This window comes from Dipodomys spectabilis, unplaced genomic scaffold, assembly GCF_019054845.1.
Source record: "Dipodomys spectabilis isolate Male_0828 unplaced genomic scaffold, ASM1905484v1 ptg000062l, whole genome shotgun sequence".
Taxonomy (NCBI): domain Eukaryota; kingdom Metazoa; phylum Chordata; class Mammalia; order Rodentia; family Heteromyidae; genus Dipodomys; species Dipodomys spectabilis.
The window spans coordinates 307,878-326,837 of NW_024870739.1; the positions used below are offsets into that span (position 1 = coordinate 307,878).

At 54.3% G+C, this 18,960-nt stretch overlaps 1 protein-coding gene across 9 annotated transcripts in view; it reads left to right on the forward strand.

Moving 5' to 3' along the window:
* Positions 1–18,774, forward strand: part of Mink1 (misshapen like kinase 1) — a 55,105-nt gene extending 36,331 nt beyond the window's left edge. The window contains exons 2-33 of one of the 9 annotated variants that reach the window (XM_042680545.1): positions 1,347–1,412; positions 3,867–3,923; positions 4,008–4,133; positions 6,441–6,551; positions 6,901–6,991; positions 7,390–7,520; positions 8,156–8,210; positions 8,350–8,428; positions 8,657–8,832; positions 9,221–9,290; positions 9,666–9,876; positions 10,844–10,960; positions 11,748–11,972; positions 12,187–12,360; positions 12,712–12,972; positions 13,289–13,374; positions 13,520–13,630; positions 13,766–13,884; positions 14,115–14,206; positions 14,440–14,463; positions 14,563–14,726; positions 15,050–15,152; positions 15,235–15,372; positions 15,498–15,603; positions 15,972–16,136; positions 16,223–16,366; positions 16,621–16,755; positions 16,900–17,000; positions 17,084–17,233; positions 17,320–17,479; positions 17,566–17,705; positions 17,932–18,774. In XM_042680545.1, coding sequence (XP_042536479.1) covers positions 1,347–1,412; positions 3,867–3,923; positions 4,008–4,133; positions 6,441–6,551; positions 6,901–6,991; positions 7,390–7,520; positions 8,156–8,210; positions 8,350–8,428; positions 8,657–8,832; positions 9,221–9,290; positions 9,666–9,876; positions 10,844–10,960; positions 11,748–11,972; positions 12,187–12,360; positions 12,712–12,972; positions 13,289–13,374; positions 13,520–13,630; positions 13,766–13,884; positions 14,115–14,206; positions 14,440–14,463; positions 14,563–14,726; positions 15,050–15,152; positions 15,235–15,372; positions 15,498–15,603; positions 15,972–16,136; positions 16,223–16,366; positions 16,621–16,755; positions 16,900–17,000; positions 17,084–17,233; positions 17,320–17,479; positions 17,566–17,705; positions 17,932–18,015 — 3,972 coding nt within the window. In that variant the 3' untranslated portion in view covers positions 18,016–18,774. Of the gene's footprint in view, positions 1–1,346; positions 1,413–3,866; positions 3,924–4,007; positions 4,134–6,440; positions 6,552–6,900; positions 6,992–7,389; positions 7,521–8,155; positions 8,211–8,349; positions 8,429–8,656; positions 8,833–9,220; positions 9,291–9,665; positions 9,877–10,843; positions 10,961–11,747; positions 11,973–12,186; positions 12,361–12,711; positions 12,973–13,288; positions 13,375–13,519; positions 13,631–13,765; positions 13,885–14,114; positions 14,207–14,439; positions 14,464–14,562; positions 14,727–15,046; positions 15,153–15,234; positions 15,373–15,497; positions 15,604–15,971; positions 16,137–16,222; positions 16,367–16,620; positions 16,756–16,899; positions 17,001–17,083; positions 17,234–17,319; positions 17,480–17,565; positions 17,706–17,931 lie in introns of all 9 variants that reach the window. The other 8 variants (XM_042680544.1, XM_042680549.1, XM_042680546.1 and 5 more) reach the window with 8 other exon arrangements.
* The last annotated feature ends 186 nt before the right edge of the window (positions 18,775–18,960 follow it).

Below are 18,960 nucleotides of genomic sequence, written 5' to 3' on the forward strand. Positions count from 1 at the left end.
GGCCCTGGGTTCGATTCCCCAGGACCACATAAGCAAAAAGAAAAAAAGCCAGAAGTGGCGCTGTGGCTCAAGTGGTAGAACGCTAGCCTTGAGCTGAAGAGCTGAGGGACAGTGCCCAGGCCCAGAGTTCAGGCCTCACGACCGGACCCGGAAAAAAAAAATCAATTTTTTATTAGGATTTATACATGCTTTAGTCTAGCTGTTGAGGGAGCTGGGCTTTGTCCATTCCTTCCCTTCAGTTCCTCTGACAAAGTGGCAATGAGTTCAGTGAAGACATTCTTGGAAAGCCTTAGGCTGGTGCCTGCTGGTCTCTGCCATGACCAAGTCCTGCCCTGTGTGCTGATTATTCTAGTGAATGAAGGCGTTTGGGGCTTGTGTGTGGGTCTCTTCTGTTGTATTTTTTGTTTTTTAATTTTAGAAATACTATATTTTTCAAAAACAATGAGAGAGGTTTAGATTTCATACTGTTACCTGATCTCTACACAGTTCACTCCTCAGTGGCTGCCTTCCTCCCTGCCTCCTCCCCCAGGAGCTGCAGAGCAGGATGGTACAGGGACCAATTTCTCCAGCTCGTAGCCCTACCTTCCAGTTTCTCTCTTTCAAAAAAGCAGTTCTGCCATGGGTGTGTGGGGAGCCTCGGGACAGGCTGGCAGCTGTGTAGCTCTGGCCCGCACAAGGATAGGCCTCTTTAGAGGCTTTGTTCAGCCCTAGGCCCTCCTCCTGGCACTGCTAGGCTCAGAAGAAAGGGGATGCAGAGTTCTCCCTGTTCATCTGACCCATCAAAGGCCCTTTCCCAAGTCACCTGCTCTCCCTTCTTTCCTTTACCTGCTCCTAGATGACCCAGCATCTGGCCAGAAGCCCTCAATTTTTGGAAGGATTCAGAAGGGGAGGGACGGACTAAAGGAGGTGGCTCCTTGCTCCCTCTCCTGTGATCATCCTGTCTTTAAAATAAAATAAGAACAATGACAATTAACTTTTATTGCGCGCACACACTCTGTGCCAGGTTCCATCTTGGCATTTTATGAGCATTACTTCATTTAACGTCCTCACCAGACCCGAGGTGTGTCCTCAGGCACCCAAGGATAGAACAGAGATTGTCAGCAAGTTAGAAATTGGGAGTCTGCCTTGAAAAGCCATCAGGACTCTGACATTCTTCTTCTCTCCTTTGAACTCTTCCCTTTCTCCCATTCCTTCCACCATCAGGAAGAGGGCCCCCCATAGGCCCCCAAGTAGGTCCTGCTCCCAAAGTGCAGTCCGAATGAGTGCTCTCCTCCCTTCTAGCATCAAATCCTTTTTGGAGTTCTGACATCTGTCCTTTCTGTCTTCTTCCCGTCCCCTTACCCCAGGACCCAGCTGGAATCTTTGAGCTGGTGGAGGTGGTTGGCAATGGAACCTACGGACAGGTGTACAAGGTGAGAGACTCATGGTGCAGAAGTGTGACCTGGACAACTGTGGGCTTTCTTGAGAGGAGTGGGAGAATGGTTCTGGGCCTGAAGATTTGAGGGGAGCTACAAGAGATCTACAGAGGATAGGGGGACCTAGGAAAAGAAGGGACCTGAGAGGAAAACAGAACAGCAGCAGGCCCGCAGCGGGTGGGGGTGGGGGTTGTCATTGGCTGGTTTCTCCCTCTGATACAGAACTGGTTCTGGGTGTGGCAGGACAGGACAGGGCTGGAGCTGGCAGCTGTGAGACTGGAAACAGGAAGCGCCAAGAGGGCAGTGGGGAGAATGTGGCCATGTGGGTGTCAGAGTTCACCTGGGAATTCAGGCCAGAGATATGGGCTTGGTTCCTTCCCAGGTTTGACAGGTGGCCTTCTGCAGAGAAGACGCTGCTTTCTTGACCTCCTGCAGCTGCCTCCCAACAGAGCTGCAGCCAGAGCACAGACGGGTTTTTGAGGGTGTCTATCTTCACACAAGCAGTGTGTGAAGCCATTGATTGCAGCTGTTAGCCTGGCCAGCCAGGCAGCCCATTCACATGACCTGCCAACTGCCCACACTTGAATTGGGGAGGGGAGCAGACACAGCAGGGAGCAGGTGTTCAAGGTGGTGCTACCCTGCACTGGTGGAACACAGAGCGAAACCTACTTTTTCTTTTTTTTGGGGGGGGGGGGGTCCAGTTGTGGGTCCTGAACTCTGGGCCTGGGCGCTGTCCCTCAGCTCTTCAGCTCAAGGCTAGTGCTCTACCACTTGAGCCACAGCACCACTTCCGGCTTTTTTCTTTTTGCTTATGTGGTGCTAAGGAATAGAACCCAGGGCCTCATGCATGCAAGGCAAGCGCTCTACCACTGAGCCACCTTCCCAGCCCTGAAACCTACTTTTTCATCTCCAGACATAGTGCTTGCTGTTTCCACGAGTCTAATGTATTTCTGGGTTACTAGAACCACTTCCTTCTTCCCTTGTAAGCTTTGGGAAACAGGCATCCTTACTTCTTGCCTAGTTGTTTCCATGGGAAAGGCAGCTCTGTGTGCTGTGCTTCTCTGTTCTTGGAACCTTTTTTTTTTTTTTTAAGTTTTAACCAGGACTTATGATAATATAACAGGATAAAGTAAGGAGAGTTGAAAAAAGGAAGATACACTTCCTGTTCTCCACACAGGAATTGAGAGTAAAGCACACCCCCTGGGCTTGGGATTCATGAATGGCTGCTGAGAGCAAGATTAACCCAGGAGCTGGCAGTACCCGCGTCTGTTGCACAAAAGGCTGCCTCCCCCCACTCCGCCCTTCTCAGGAAGCTGTGGGCTTTCCTGTCTAAGCCTTTGATGGCTCTGGCTAAGAATTTCTCCAGGATGGTGGAGAGAATGAGGAATAGCTGGGGCACAGTCAACAAAGGGACTTTCCTGTTAGACTGATTTTGGGCCAGGTGCCAGTGGCTCACGCCTGTAATCCTAGCTTCTCAGAAAGCTGAGATCTGAGGATCTGAGTTAAAAGCCAGCCTGGGCAAGAAAGTCAGTGAGACTTTTATCTCCAATTAACCACCAAAAAAACCCGTGGCTCAAGTAATAGAGCACTAACCTTGAGCAAAAGAGCTCAGAGACAGTGCCCAGGCCCTGAGTTCAAGCCCTAGTACCAACACACACACAAAGACTCGTGATGGTAACTGGGTCCCTGTGGGTCACACCTATAATCCTGCCACACCTATAATCCTACTTAAGAGGCTAAATTCAGGGTATTGTGGTTTCAACAAATCCTAGAGACTCTTACTTCCAATTAACCAGCAAAAAGCCAGAAATGGTTCATGTGGTAGAACCCCAGCAGTAAATGCAGAAAGCTAAGTGAAAGTGAGACCCTGAGTTCAGATCTCAGCACATACAAGACCGGTGCTGCGGTGTCAACCTGTCAGCCAGCCCCTCTCTTTGCCCAGTCTCAGTTGTGCCATTCTTCTTTCCCTGTTAACAATGAAAAGCTTTAGGAGTGGGTTTAATCATAGAATAGGCCTTCTGTCTGGAGTAGGCATTTTGTTTTACATAGAGGAGAAGGGTGAAGCCCCTTCCTTCCCAGCACCTCCACTGGGATGCAGAAGTACCTTTACTCTGACGGAAGTCTGTGCCAGGGAGGTGGAATAGAACACCCTGCCTGTTACTCACCTTTACTGGGGTTTTTTGTTTGTTTTGTTTTTCTGGGAAACCCTCATCACTGTCACGTCTTATCTTTATAGTGTGGAAATGGCAGTCTAAGTAGTTTTTCTGTTAGCCACTAGGCTCAAGAACTCTCTCTTGATTCCTACTCCTGTGACCACATATAGACTCAGGTGTCTAGCCACAGTGAAGGCACAGAAAACAGCTCTAAGATGTACTCCTCCAGAAATCAAACCTTCGTTATTGTTCTACTCCCTGAGCACAGATCCTCCACACTGTGCTTTTTGCCCTGTAGGGTCGGCATGTCAAGACTGGGCAGCTGGCTGCCATCAAGGTCATGGATGTCACGGAGGTAGGGAGTGGAGCTGGGCAGGGTGGGGATGGCATCAGCAGGGGCTGTTGGGGTCTCAGGGCTTGCCTCCTCCCATTCACCTAGGATGAGGAGGAAGAGATCAAACAGGAGATCAACATGTTGAAAAAGTATTCTCACCACCGCAACATTGCCACCTACTATGGGGCCTTCATCAAGAAGAGCCCCCCTGGGAATGATGACCAGCTCTGGGTGAGAAATGCCTCTGTCTACCCCTCCTGCGTCTCCCACCTCCAGGCACTCATGTGGAGCCCCAGCATCTCTTCCTGCCAACGGCCCTACCTTCAGTGTACCCAGCCTCTCCTGCTTGCGGATCACCTTTGCCCTGGCCAGTCTGACAGGCACTATATAAATGGCCATAGACACCTGGTGTTGGCCAGAAGAGACTGGGGAAACTTCTCCTACTTGTGAGCACAGCTCTAGGATCCTGGGAAAGCCACAGAACCAAAATTCCTATGGGAAACAATAGGACTCAGATACCAGCACTGTACCCCTTCTAGCAGTATACTTGTGGGTTTTGAACCAGAGCCTACCCAAATTCCTTATGACCCAAAACATTCCTAAGAGTCATTCCCCTCCCTAGCTTGGGCATGGGTGCCAACAATTCTCCAAGCCTCACCCTAAGGAAAGAACAGCATTACAGTGGCTGTGGGCTTTGATGATCATGTTAAGTCTCCCCTCCCACAAGTCAGCAAGACAAATATTCAGCAAGCACCTTCTGTGTGCCCTGCACAGATAAGCATGAGCCATAGTTCTAGCTTCTGCAACGGGGACCCCTCCCCACACACACACACATTGCCAGGTTGTGAGCAGTGGGAGATCATTGAAGACTAGCAGTGAGCCATAGTTCCCTGGCACCCTCTTGACATATTGGGCACCATCCTCTTGTCCCTCCCTCCCCCCACCCACTGCTTTTTTTGTCCCAAGATCAGGCCCAGGACTTAGGGCACATGCAAATTCCTTTTATTGCATAGCCAATATCTGTCCCATCTAGCATTTTCCTGCATTGTTTGAGGCTTTTGGAGAAGACACTGGGAGAAGAAGTCTTCCCAGGTTTCCTCTGGGACTCACTGGGTGCATTCCCTGCACTTCTCTATTAGAGCAGGCATGGAGGACCAGATTCCTAGCCTCATTTTTATTTTTATTTTATTTTATTTTTTTTGTCGGTCGTGGGGCTTGAACTCTGGGCCTGGGCGCTGTCCCTTAGCTCTTCAGCTCAAGGCGAGCGCTCTACCACTTGAGCCACAGCGCCACTTCTGGTTTTCTGGTGGTTTATTGGAGATAGGAGTCTCACGGTCTCTCCTGCCCGAGCTGGCTTTGAACCGCGATTCTCAGATCTCAGTCTCCTGAGTAGCTAGGATTACAGCTGTGAGCCACCAGCGCCTGGCTTAGCCTCATTTTTAGAGGCAAACTATTTCTGTGGGGGGGCAGATAGTAAGTAGTATTGGTTCTGCTGGTCATATTTGCTCCATCACAACAACTCAGTTCTGCTGCTATGATGTCATAAGAAAAGCAGTAGACAATATGTAAAAAAGAAAAGTATGGCGGTATCCCCAGACACTCATGTTTTGGTCACTAAAATTGAATTCTATATCATTCTCATATGTCATGAAATATGATTCTTTAGAATTTTCCCCCAACCATTAAAAATTATAAAAATCAGACTGGAGATATAACTTAGTGGTAGGATGTTTGCTTAGCGTTTATGAGGCCCTGAGTCTGATCTCCAGCATGGAAGAAAAGAAAAATTACAGAACCATTCCTTGTTGGGTGGATGAACAAAAGCAGCCTTGAACCACTGCAGTTTGCTGACCCCTGCCCTAGAGCAATGGCTTACTTTAGGGTCAAGTCCTAGTGAGAATCTCATAAAAGCATGAGCCCTTCTTTGAGCAAAGTGTGCCCTGCATTATTTGTGTGCAGTTTTAGGGTTTCCTTGAAGAAACACCTTGCAACACCATGTGGACAGTTTCACGGGTCCCTTGGGGAATAACATACCCTGCATCACTATGGGCAGTTTCAGGGAGTCCTGGGACTCCTGCCCAAGGCTCAGCTTCATCCTGCCAGTTCCTTCCCAGCAATGTGCCTTTTCCTCCATTCCTCCCTCCCTCCTTGAACTCTGGGCCTAGGCACTATCCCTGAGCTCCTCAGCTCAAGGCCAGTGCTCTACCACTTGAACCACAGTGCCACTTCCAGTTTTCTGGTGGTTAGTTGGAGATAAGAGTCTCACAGACTTTCCTGCCTAGAATGGATTTGAACCACATTCCTTAGATCTCAGCCTCCTAAGTAGCTAGGATTACAGGCGTGAGCCACTGGTGCCTGGCCTTCCTTTCTCTTCTGATCTCAGAAAGTCCTGGAGGGTTCATGCAGACCCTGCCATCTGGCTCAAACCAGTTCTGGTCCCAAGACCTCCGGTCCTCCTCCAAGGGTCTGGAATGAAGGCCAGGGGTAGAGGCCTTGCCTGATAAATAATTTCTCTTCTGATGCTTCCTGGGATCATAGCTGGTGATGGAGTTCTGTGGTGCTGGTTCAGTGACTGACTTGGTAAAGAACACAAAAGGGAACGCCCTGAAGGAGGACTGTATTGCCTACATCTGCAGGGAGATTCTCAGGGTGAGCTTGGGCCCTTGCCTTTTGTCTCACTGACTACCCTCAGGAAGGAGTGGCTGGCCTGATGGGGTGGGGTGGATATAGGCTCCCAGCTTTGGGAACTCGGGCTGCTGGAAGAGACAAAACTGTTCCCAGGCTGTGCCATGGCTCCACTTGCAACCCTGCAACTGCTGGTGCCTCTCCAGAGGCATCACTTGGAGGAAGCTCTCCTCAGGATTGCTCTGCCTGTACTTAGGACTGTGGGGTAGGAGTCTAGAGAGCCCAAGTTCTGTGTAGACTGATGGCTACCCCTCCCTGAGCCCTTCACCTCCTTACTCTTTCCCACCCCTCTTTCTCTACTCTGCTGTCCCAGGGTCTGGCCCATCTCCATGCCCACAAGGTGATCCATCGAGACATCAAGGGACAGAATGTGTTGCTGACAGAGAATGCCGAGGTCAAGTTAGGTGCGCTGCTTCCTTCTGAGGTGCTCTTACCTCCAACACAGAATGGGGTCCCTTTCTCTCTCCAGTGTGCTGGGGAGGCCTACTCCCTCCCCTGCTCCCTGCCCTGGGATGCCTCTTTCCTGCTGAAAAATCTTAAGGAGCTTCTTAGCTGCCACCTACTTAGCACACAGGTGTCTACCCACAGTCAGCGGGAGATGGGATGGTGTGATCCTCATTGTCAGGGATTCTTTCCCTTGGTCCCCAAGAAGCAGGAAGAACAGGTCAAGGTGGAGGGGAAGGGGGGTAAGGTGACTGGATAGAAACAGGCCTCACTGCCCCAGGCCAGGCACACCCACATCCTGAGATGTGAGGCAGTGGAGCCCACAGTGCTCCCCATGCTAACTCCTCCCGTTTCGCAGTGGACTTTGGGGTGAGTGCTCAGCTGGACCGCACTGTGGGCAGGCGGAACACTTTCATTGGGACCCCATACTGGATGGCCCCAGAGGTCATTGCCTGTGATGAGAACCCCGATGCCACCTATGATTACAGGGTATGAAGTGGGAAGAGGGGAACGAAGGGGCTTCCAGAGGACGTGTATGACTCATATGGGGTCTAATGGATAGCTTCAAAGTCAGGCATAAACAGAGTGGGAAGCAAAATGAAGATGTGCTAGCATGTTAGCAGTGAGATTGAGTGCAGCGAGACCTACCTGCTTGCCTGCCTCTAATGTCAGCATTTGGGAGGCTGAGGCGAGGATCTCAAGTTCCAGACCAGCCTGAGCTATCTCAAAAAATTGGGCACTTATGATTAAGTCCTTTTATCTTGGCTACTTAGGAGGCTTGGTTCTAAGGATTGTGGTTCGAAGCCAGCCTACACAGGAAAGTCTGTGAGACTCTTATGTCCAATTAACCCCAAAAAGCTAGAAGTGGAGCTGGGGTTTTAGTGGTAGTAGCACTAGCACCGAGGCCCAGTGTTCAAGCCCCATGAATGACAGAGAAAGAAAAGAGGAATGTTTTATGGCAAGGAAGGTATGGATGGGAGGCCCAGATGACTTGGCATACACTGGTCTTGGGAAAGAGTGTGGAGCAGAAAGGAGTTGTGGAGATGGCAGTGTGGTAGGTAGAAAAATCACTGGGCATAATTGTCGGGAATACTCACCTGTCACCACCTCTCTCCCCTCCACAGAGTGACATTTGGTCTCTAGGAATCACAGCCATCGAAATGGCAGAGGGAGCCCCCCGTAAGTGCTGAGTCTCTCCTGGGTAGGATGTGAGAAAGGGGACCGAGAGGTTGGGCGTGAGGGAGGAGGTCATGTTGAGGAGTGGTCCTTTGGGCTCACCAAGTGGCAGAGGGGACCAACTGTCCTTTCCGTGTCGCAGCTCTGTGTGACATGCATCCCATGCGAGCCCTCTTCCTCATCCCTCGGAACCCACCACCTAGGCTCAAGTCCAAGAAATGGTAAGTCTTTGAAGGGGTGAGATGGGGGAAGAAAGGTCATACCAACCCAGTGTCCCTTTGTGTTCAGGCTTGGATCTATATCATGGAGGAGGTGTACGGGTGGTGGGATTGGGTATGGAAGTCAGGAAGGGAAGTCAAAGTGGTTTGGGATAAGTGCTTCCGCCCTCTTCTTCCTGTGATCCTCCATCCTAAGGGGGGCCCCCGAGTGTGAGCCACCACCATTTCCAGGTCTAAGAAGTTCATTGACTTCATTGACACCTGTCTGATCAAGACTTACCTGAGCCGCCCACCAACAGAGCAGCTGCTCAAGTTTCCCTTCATTCGAGACCAGCCCACGGAGCGGCAGGTCCGCATCCAACTCAAGGACCACATTGATCGCTCCCGGAAGAAGCGGGGTGAGAAAGGTCAGTGGGCAGATGGGAGCCAGAAACACTTAGGAGACACTTCTGCCCCATCTATTTTCTGCTGCCCCTGTGGCTTCTTTGCACATCTCTCCCAGGCCCCAGCTCTCCCCGTAGAAGGAATATCCCCAGATATCCAGCCCGAGTCACCTTTCCGAATGAGGATGGCCTTTCTTGTCCCTCACGCGCATGTGTGAGCGCACAGAGCATCTTGAACCCTGCCCGCTTTGGGGTATGGCCCCTGTCTGTCCAGCTCCAAACTGAGATGTCTCCCCACTGCTCCAGGAGCTGGGCCACCTAGACAGGCCTTACTGGCCATCTAAGATTGCCCTAGTCCAGAGTGGGGCCTGGGGCACTGGGCAGATCAACAGAGGAAGTCTACCCCCTGCAGAGGAAACGGAGTATGAGTACAGTGGCAGTGAAGAAGAAGATGACAGCCATGGAGAGGAAGGAGAGCCAAGGTGGGTTTGGCTAGGAGGCAGGCAGGAGCTGGAGGGGACAACAGTGGACATTGGCTTGGGGACTGTCAGTCTTGGGGAGGGAGAGGGTGGTTCAGAGCTGAAGTGGACAGAAGGCTGGGCGGAAGCTGGCTGTGGTGCTGTGCATCTGTGCGCTCCTCACCACTCAGGAGGCTGCAGCAGGATTCCAAGTTTGAGGCCAGCCTGCCCTATATGATTATCCAGACTGCCTCAAAAAAAAAAAAAAAAGACGGAGCAAAAGAGAAAACAGATCTCCTGGGAGTGACCAGAGGCAGATTGACCTAGTGGATAGGTTCCCCTGGGCTGAGGGAGCACTAGCGAGTTCTGACCTTGTGCTCCTTTGTGTCACTGATTCAGCTCCATCATGAATGTGCCTGGGGAGTCTACACTACGCCGTGAATTCCTCCGACTCCAGCAGGAGAATAAGAGCAACTCAGAGGCTCTAAAGCAGCAGCAGCAACTGCAGCAGCAACAGCAGAGAGACCCAGAGGCCCACATCAAACACCTGCTGCACCAGCGGCAGCGCCGCATAGAGGAGCAGAAGGAGGAACGGCGGCGAGTAGAGGAGGTAGGACCATTCTGGCCCACCTGCCTGCCTTGACCCCCATCCCTGGCTCCAACAGGACAGTGGGGACCATAGGGGAGTGACCAGGGCCTTGCCTTCCTATTCCTTCTCTAACACATACAACCATGTCATGCATATTAGAACACAGTCTTACACAAATGGAAGAATTTGAAGGAATTTTCTGGTTTCCATGTTCATAGATGGACTTTAAACTTTTGTCTAGACAGGAGGTAGCAGGCTGAAGCATCCTCCCCACAAAGCAGGTCCCCATCTCTGTTGAGCAAAGACTAGGTTACAAGAAAGCCTGCTACAGAAGCACCTTCTGCAGTTTTCTTTTAGTGTAAATAGCATTAGGTAGTGAGGAACAAAGGCGAGCCTAATGAGGTATGTGAAGGCTGGCCAGCAAGCTCACTGCCGAAATGGTCCCTCCATGTGTATGGACTCCTGCAGCTGTGCTTGTTTGGGGGAGACAGATTCTGGTCATGAAGATTACTGGTGTGTCAAAAATCACTCCTTAAAACCACAGATTGCTTCCCTGTGCATGGCCACGTAGTGTCCTCTAGTGGCCAAATGCTGTCACTGGTGTCCACCAGCGAAAGGTTGAGTTGGGTTTACTGTGGTGGGCCCTTGGTTTCATTTGTTGTTTTGTGGGGCCCAGAGGAGAGAAAGGTGTTACCGAATTCCTCCTACCCCAAGGTCAGAGTTTGCTTTCAGTTCCTCTAACCCCATGCTCACAGCCTCTCCAGAGGAGCCATCTTCCCAAGCCAAGCCCTTGCTGGTCATGGTGCACCAGGAACTGACTCCGAAGCAGGTGTATTATGCAGAAACATGGTGGAGCCATTCTCTTACTACCATCCCTGTGAAGCAAGGAGTCACTCCCCTACCATCCATGGGAAGGGTCCCCCCCCCCAGGGCTGTGCTGCCCTAACATATAGTGCGGTCCTCAAGAGCACCCCTATTGGACCCACAGCAACAACGGCGAGAGCGAGAGCAGCGGAAGCTGCAGGAAAAAGAGCAGCAGAGGCGGCTGGAGGACATGCAGGCCCTGCGTCGGGAGGAGGAGCGGCGGCAGGCAGAGCGCGAGCAGGTACTGAGGCCAGAGCGCGCTGCACACACCCGCCTCCCGGCCCTTCCCTGCCCCGCCCCCCCCCCCCCCCCCCCCCCGCTCCTGCTGCCTGCCCCCGCCCCCCGCTCCTGCTGCCTGCCCACCCCCTTGTTGCTCCCTGACCCCCAGATTCCTCCTATCTTTTCTAGCTTCACTCTTTCTCTCTGTTTTCTCCCACCCTTCAACCCCCACCCTGGCTCCCTGTCCTCCTGTCTCTGTGCCTTCATTCCCCATCTCTACCCATCCCAACTCCTCTCCCTGGTACCTTCCCTCATGGTCCCCACCTGCTTCCTCCTCATCACCTCTGCCCTCTTCTTCCCATATGTACCTCCTCACCACCCCCCACTCCGGGGGGGCTCATTTTTCCTCGGCTCCCCCTCATCCTCACCCTGCTGATTCCTTCCTTTGCCGCCGCTGCACCCTCCTCCGCTGCCTCTCCCACTCTCCCTGCCCTGTGCCCCCACCCCACCCCCCAGGAATATATCCGTCACAGGCTAGAGGAGGAGCAGCGACAGCTCGAGATCCTTCAGCAACAGCTGCTCCAGGAACAGGCCCTGCTGCTGGTAACGGGGTCCCTTGGCGTCCTCAGGAAGATACCATCCAGGGCTGTTTTGCTGGATTGGGATGGGAACACTGTAGGGGAAGGGACTCGCCAAGATACCAGGGGAAGCAGCTCTTCTAGGCAATTGGAGGAAAGATAGGGCATGCCTGCTCGAACTCCCAGGGCCACATCCTGCTGAGCCCTCCCTTTCCCTACCCTTGGGCCCAGGAATACAAACGGAAGCAGCTCGAGGAGCAGCGGCAGTCCGAGCGGCTCCAGAGGCAGCTGCAGCAGGAGCATGCCTACCTCAAGTCCCTGCAGCAGCAGCAACAGCAGCAGCAGCTCCAGAAGCAGCAGCAGCAACAGCAACAGATCCTGCCTGGGGACAGAAAGCCTCTGTATCACTACAGCCGGGGCATTAATCCTGCTGATAAGCCAGCCTGGGCCCGAGAGGTACTCACTGTCTCCTTTGGCCCTAAGAAATACTCCATTCTGCCTGAGGCCAATGAATTTGTGAGAAGCAGCTGATCTACCACACTGGGCCCTGGGAAGGGGGAAGATTACCTGGCACAGGCCATCGTGCTGCAACAGTTGGAGCAGTGGGGATGTAAATGTTGAGATGAAGGAAGCAAGGCATCCACCTGCTTAACACCTCTTTGTATCACAGGTAGAAGAAAGAACAAGGATGAACAAGCAGCAGAACTCTCCCTTGGCCAAGACCAAGCCAAGCAGTACAGGACCAGAGCCTCCCATTTCACAGGCCTCCCCTGGTCCCCCAGGACCCCTTTCTCAAACTCCTCCCATGCAGAGGCCGGTGGAGCCCCAGGAGGGACCACACAAGGTGAGTCTCTGCCATTCCTAGATACCACATGGGCCCAGGGATCCCTGCGCACAGCACAGGTACAGTGTCCATGTCCCCAGGCACAGACATGCCCTCCTTCATGCACACAGCACAGGTCATGTCATGTCCGCCTTCCATGTATACAGCACAGGACATGTTGTTCTTCATGCACAAAGCACAGGCCACCTGGGCAGATACCTTCAGCTGCTGGCTGCTGTGTGTCTGCCCTCCTTACCTGCTAGTCCCTTGATGAAAGGGGCAAGTGATGCCCTTTCTCAGCCCAGCCCCAGCCGCAGGTGGGGGTGCAGGTGGCAGAGCAGGCTGCCCACCCTCCCTGGTCTCTCCCTGCAGAGCCTGGTGGCACACCGGGTCCCACTGAAGCCATATGCCGCACCTGTGCCCCGATCCCAGTCCCTGCAGGACCAGCCCACTCGAAACCTGGCTGCCTTCCCAGCCTCCCACGACCCGGATCCTGCTGTTCCCACACCCACTGCCACACCCAGTGCCCGAGGAGCTGTCATCCGCCAGAACTCTGATCCCACCTCTGAAGGGCCTGGCCCTAGCCCGAATCCCCCATCCTGGGTCCGGCCAGATAATGAGGCCCCACCCAAGGTAAGGACAGCACTGGAGAACAGACAGAACAGAGGGCGGCGAAGGCAGGGCAGGCAAGGCAGAGTTCTGAGTGGGAAGGGAAGAAAGAGAAGGCAGCCCTGCTATGCATGGTGATCTGCACCTAACTGGACCGCCAGGACACTAGGGAGCAGCCTTTCTGGGCAGGAATCCCAGCTCCAATTCCCAGCTTCCACACTTCTACCTGTTTGCCTATCCACCAGTGCTGGGAAGGGCATCTCAGGGTGGCAGGAGGAGGATGAGTGTCCATGATGTGCTGCACAGGGCTGACAGGCTACCCTGGCTGCTCTCTTCGTAGGTGCCTCAGAGGACCTCATCTATTGCCACTGCCCTTAACACCAGTGGGGCTGGAGCATCCCGGCCAGCCCAAGCTGTCCGCGCCAGGTAACCCTGCAGAGGGACTGGGTAGCAGCCTAGGGAGTAGGAGCATAGGGGACTTGACCAGGTTCCCCACCCAGGGACGGGCAAGCCTGACCCGGTCACCTCAGCCCCTCCCTGCCCCCTCCCGCACCCTGTGCTCCCTCCACAGACCTCGCAGCAACTCCGCCTGGCAAATCTATCTGCAAAGGCGAGCAGAGCGGGGCACCCCCAAGCCTCTAGGGCCCCCTGCTCAGCCCCCTGGCCCGCCCAACACCTCTAGGTAATGGAGTCGCCCCTCACTCACTGTCACCTCTCACTTCTGCCAATGGCTTTCCTGGTGATGGCCCCCTGCAGGTGCAGCCGGACCCCAGGGATGGGGTGCAGCTCCTTGACCCTCCGCTCTGCTCCCTTTCAGTAACCCTGACCTCAGGAGGAGCGACCCTGGCTGGGAGCGCCCCGACAGTGCTCTGCCTGCTTCTCATGGACACCTCCCCCAGGCTGGCTCGCTGGAGCGAAACCGGAACCGGGTGGGAGGTACGTGAGCCAGGGCTGTGCCTTGGCCTGGCCCTTGACCCAGGCTTGATCTGGATAGGCCCTGTCTTTGGTGGCTGTGGGCCAAAACAGCAGAGGGGCAAAGGAGACCAGGGTGGGCGTGGAACATGGTGCTGGGCCGTGGGCTCAGAGCCACAGGACCAGCTAGGGTGTGGGCAGGCCACCCCCTCCAGGTGCCAGTGACCTCCCTTCTCCCACCTTGCCACGGCCAGCCTCCACCAAACTGGACAGCTCCTCCCCAGTGCTTTCCCCTGGGAACAAAGCCAAGCCTGATGACCACCGTTCCCGGCCAGGCCGGCCCGCAGTGAGTCATCTGGTGGCAGGCGTAGCCCCGCATTCTCCGGGTGGGGGGGCCTAGGGGCAGCATGTGGAGCCTCCAGAGCCCTGGGGTGGGCACTGGGTACCAAAGATGGGACCTTCACTAATGCACACAACAGGAGAACTGTGGGGATCGTGACAACGTGTCTCATGTTACTAACCTCTCTTACCTCTTATGCCTCCTCCTGGCTGCCTTTCTCCCCCTGCGGCCCCTCCCAGAGCTATAAGCGAGCAATTGGTGAGGTTAGTGAGCTGTGGGAGCTTCTCCTGTCTCTTGGTCCCCTCTGTACTGCCTTGTACCTGAGCCCTACTGGCTCCCCTCAAACCTCTCCTCTCCTGTAGGATTTTGTGTTGCTGAAAGAACGGACCTTGGACGAGGCCCCCCGGCCTCCCAAGAAGGCCATGGACTATTCATCCTCCAGCGAGGAGGTGGAGAGCAGTGAAGATGAGGAGGAGGAAGGCGATGGTGAACCGTCAGAGGGGAGCAGAGATACTCCGGGAGGCCGGTAAGGGGCATCCTGGGGTTGGGCCCACCTGCATCAGAGGTGAGCAGTGGAGGAGGGGTTACGTTCCAGCTGTGGCAAGTGTGAAAATGGGGAGGTGCGGGCCTTCCACCTCTCCCACAGTTCTGCTGATGGTGAGGCCCTTGCAGATGCTCTGTCTCTGCACCAGCCTCTCTGAGTGCCACATGGGGAACCCCCCCCCCCTCCATTCATGGAGGGCTGAGCAGTGTTTCAGTTATGCTGAGAGCCCAAGTCACTGTGATGTGCTTTCTGTGGCATTTGGGTGTCAGGCAGAACCTGGAGGTCTCTCTTCTCTTCCACAGCAGCGATGGAGACACAGACAGTGTCAGCACCATGGTAGTTCACGATGTCGAGGAGGTGTCTGGGACCCAGGCCCCATATGGGGGTGGCACCATGGTGGTCCAGCGTGTAAGTGGAACCCTCTTGCCTCTGCCCGTACCTGAGCGTGCCTTCTGAAGACCCTGTGCTAACCCTTCCCTCTGTTGTTCAGACTCCTGAGGAGGAGCGGAGCCTGTTGCATGCTGATAGCAATGGCTACACAAACCTGCCTGATGTGGTCCAGCCCAGCCACTCCCCAACAGAGAACAGCAAAGGCCAAAGCCCCCCATCAAAGGACACAGGCAGTGACGTGAGTGGGTTGGTACAGGTCCCTGGAGTGAGAGGAGAGCCCTCGGGGTGGGCAGGAGGCCTGGGCTTGCTGGGGCCCTGGAATCGCGTTATTCGCCTGACTGCTGCCTCTCTCTGCTCCCACAGTACCAGTCTCGAGGGCTAGTGAAGGCCACTGGCAAGAGCTCCTTCACAATGTTTGTGGATCTAGGGATCTACCAGCCTGGCACTGGGGACACCATCCCCATCACAGGTAAGGACACAGCTGCTGTGAGGCCTGCCTGGCTCACAGCGGGCCTGGGGGGGAGCACAGCTGGGTCTGAGGATGAGCTCTTTCTTTTGGGCCTTAGCTCCTCTCCTGGTACAGGTGCAAGAGAAGGGCTTCCCAGACTGGATGGGGAGGGGAGTGCTAGAGTAGTGTGTAAAGGAAGCCAGGACTGTCATCAGGCATTTTTCGCCTTGAGGCCACAGTGCTCTTCATCTCTTCCCTGAACCTCCTATTCTCCAGTCTTTCCCTTCCTTCCTGATTATCCCGAGACACCAAGATCAGATGTTAGAGGCTTAGGGTAGATGAGAGATAGCTGAATGAACTGCAGATTACCCCCCTTCCTCTTCCTCTAGCCCTGGTGGGCGATGGTAGTCGGCTGGATCAGCTGCAGTACGACGTGAGGAAGGGTTCTGTGGTGAATGTGAATCCCACCAACACCCGCGCTCACAGCGAAACACCTGAGATTCGCAAATACAAAAAGCGGTTCAACTCGGAGATCCTCTGCGCAGCCCTCTGGGGTAAGCTGGGGCTGGGAAGGTGGAGAGGGGTCTAGTGAGTAAAGGCTTGCTTCTCCCTCTCACCTACCAAAGGGCTCCTGTTGTAGGAGTCAACCTGCTGGTGGGCACAGAGAACGGGCTGATGTTACTGGACCGCAGTGGGCAGGGCAAGGTGTATGGACTCATCGGGCGGCGACGCTTCCAGCAAATGGATGTACTGGAAGGCCTCAACTTGCTCATCACCATCTCAGGTATGTGGGTGGGGGCTGGGGCTGGGGCTGGGGCTCAGCCCTTTGGCTCTGTTGCTGTCTTCAGCCTGGGAGGAGGGCAACCTTGGTCCAGAAGACAGAAGGTGGGACAGCTTTCTCACCCCTAGTGGTGTGTAGGGGTGGGGGAGGCGGCAGCTTGGGCCTTCGATGAGGACGGGAGTGTGTGTGTGTATATGTGTGTGTGTGTGTGCATGTGCGTGTGTACGTGTATGTGTGTCTGTGTGTCCATCTCTCAGGGAAGAGGAACAAACTTCGGGTATATTACCTGTCCTGGCTTCGAAACAAGATTCTGCACAATGACCCAGAGGTGGAGAAGAAGCAGGGCTGGACCACCGTGGGGGACATGGAGGGCTGCGGGCACTACCGTGTCGGTGAGAACGTCACTGGGGGCCTGAGCTAAATGCTGGCAAAGCCTTGAAGTCCAAGAGTTGGGCCTGGGGCTGGGGTGACCTGGGGAAGGGACCTGCAGCATGAGAAAAGGGAGTCCCCACACGCCTCTTCTTTCCTGCCCCCAGTGAAGTACGAACGCATTAAGTTCCTCGTCATTGCCCTGAAGAGCTCTGTGGAGGTGTACGCCTGGGCCCCTAAACCCTACCACAAATTCATGGCCTTCAAGGTAATCTTAGCCTCAACTCCTAAACTCTATTCTAAGGTCCTGCTTCTCCACCTGCCCACCCTGATCCCTTCTCTCCTCAACAGTCCTTTGCTGACCTCCCTCACCGCCCACTGCTGGTGGACCTGACGGTGGAGGAGGGGCAGCGCCTCAAGGTTATCTATGGCTCCAGCGCTGGCTTCCATGCTGTGGATGTCGACTCGGGGAACAGCTACGACATCTACATCCCAGTGCACGTGAGCTCAGCAGGGCTGCAAGGAGAGTGGGGCCAGGGAGTCTGGGTTCCTAGACCAGAGACCCCAGCCTGCCCTGTCCTCCTCAGATCCAGAGCCAGATCACACCCCATGCCATCATCTTCCTCCCCAATACTGATGGCATGGAGATGCTGCTGTGCTACGAGGACGAAGGCGTTTACGTCAACACGTACGGACGGATCATTAAGGATGTGGTGCTACAGTGGGGAGAGATGCCCACCTCTGTGGGTGAGTGTGGGGTGTCCTCCAAGCTGCCCATCCCTAGGGTGACCCAGGAGTGGCTTACTTACCCTTCCACTACCCTCTCCCCACAGCCTACATCTGCTCCAACCAGATCATGGGCTGGGGCGAGAAAGCCATTGAGATCCGTTCTGTGGAGACAGGCCACCTGGATGGGGTCTTTATGCACAAAAGAGCCCAGAGGCTCAAGTTCCTGTGTGAGCGGAATGACAAGGTGAGAGGCTCTGCTAGAAGGGCCTGAATCCCTGTACCAGGCTGGCTCCTACCACCCTGGCGTCTATTCAGAGATCTGTAGGAAGGGACGGTCCTGGTGTCTTAGTACAGTACACAATCACAGCCTCCCTCATCTCCCTCTTGTCCCATTCTGCGGTTTCTTTCACTTCTCTGTTCATTGAGACTCACCCCCATCCCTTGGTGATGGCTTCTTCTACCCCAACCAGGTGTTTTTTGCCTCAGTCCGCTCCGGGGGCAGCAGCCAAGTTTACTTCATGACTCTGAACCGTAACTGCATCATGAACTGGTGATGGGCCCCGTACTGGGACTGCTCCACTTGGACCCAGCTCTTCTCCAACAGCCAAACTTCCCAGGCTGCCCCTAATTCCCCTCCCTGGGCTTTTGCTTTACTGGTTTGATTCACTGGAGCCTGCCGGGAACGTGACCTCTGATCCCCGATGCTTTTGTGATCACGTGACCATCCTCTTCCCCAAAATGTTCTTTCCCCAAAACTGTGCCTGTCCCCAACTTCTGGGGAAGGACACAGCTCCCCTTCCCAGGAATTGAATGGGCCTTGTCTCTCCCCTTTAATTAAGAGGAGAGTGCTTGGGGCTTGGACCCCTTAATCCATTGCTGCTGACTAGGCAGGGCTCTGGACCCCCTTATTTGCACGACAAGGGAGCCGGCTCCCCCCTTGAATGTACCAGACTCTGGGGGGGGTCACTGGGCCCTAGATTCTAAGGGGGGGGGGTCACCAGCCACTCCAGGGGCAGGAACCATTTCCTCATTTTCTGAAAGCACTTTAATGATTTCCCCTCTCCCCAAACCCCAGGGAATGGAGGGGAGACCCTGCCAGCCAAAACATTCCCCCTTTCTAGCCCCCATCTCTCCTAGCCTCTCCCCTTTCCTGGTAGGGGGGAGGGGAAGGAACAGGGAGTTCTTGCCCTCCACAACCCCTTGCTTGCATCTGTATATAGTGTGAGCAGCAAGTAGCCCTTCTCTTCCCCTGACCCCCCTCAATGTAGTGGCCTTGGATATTCCGTTTGTTAATAAAGACAGTTCAACCAGCTCCCACCATTTCAGGCCTCTTATTATTGTATTTTTTCCTTTTTTCTTGTTACTAGTTCTGGGGCTTGAACTCTGGGCCTGGGCTCTATCCCTGAGCTTTTATGCTCAAGGCTAGCTAGCATTCCACCACTTGAGCCACAGCTCCACTTCCAGCCTTTTTGGTACTTAAAAGTCTCATGGACCTTCCT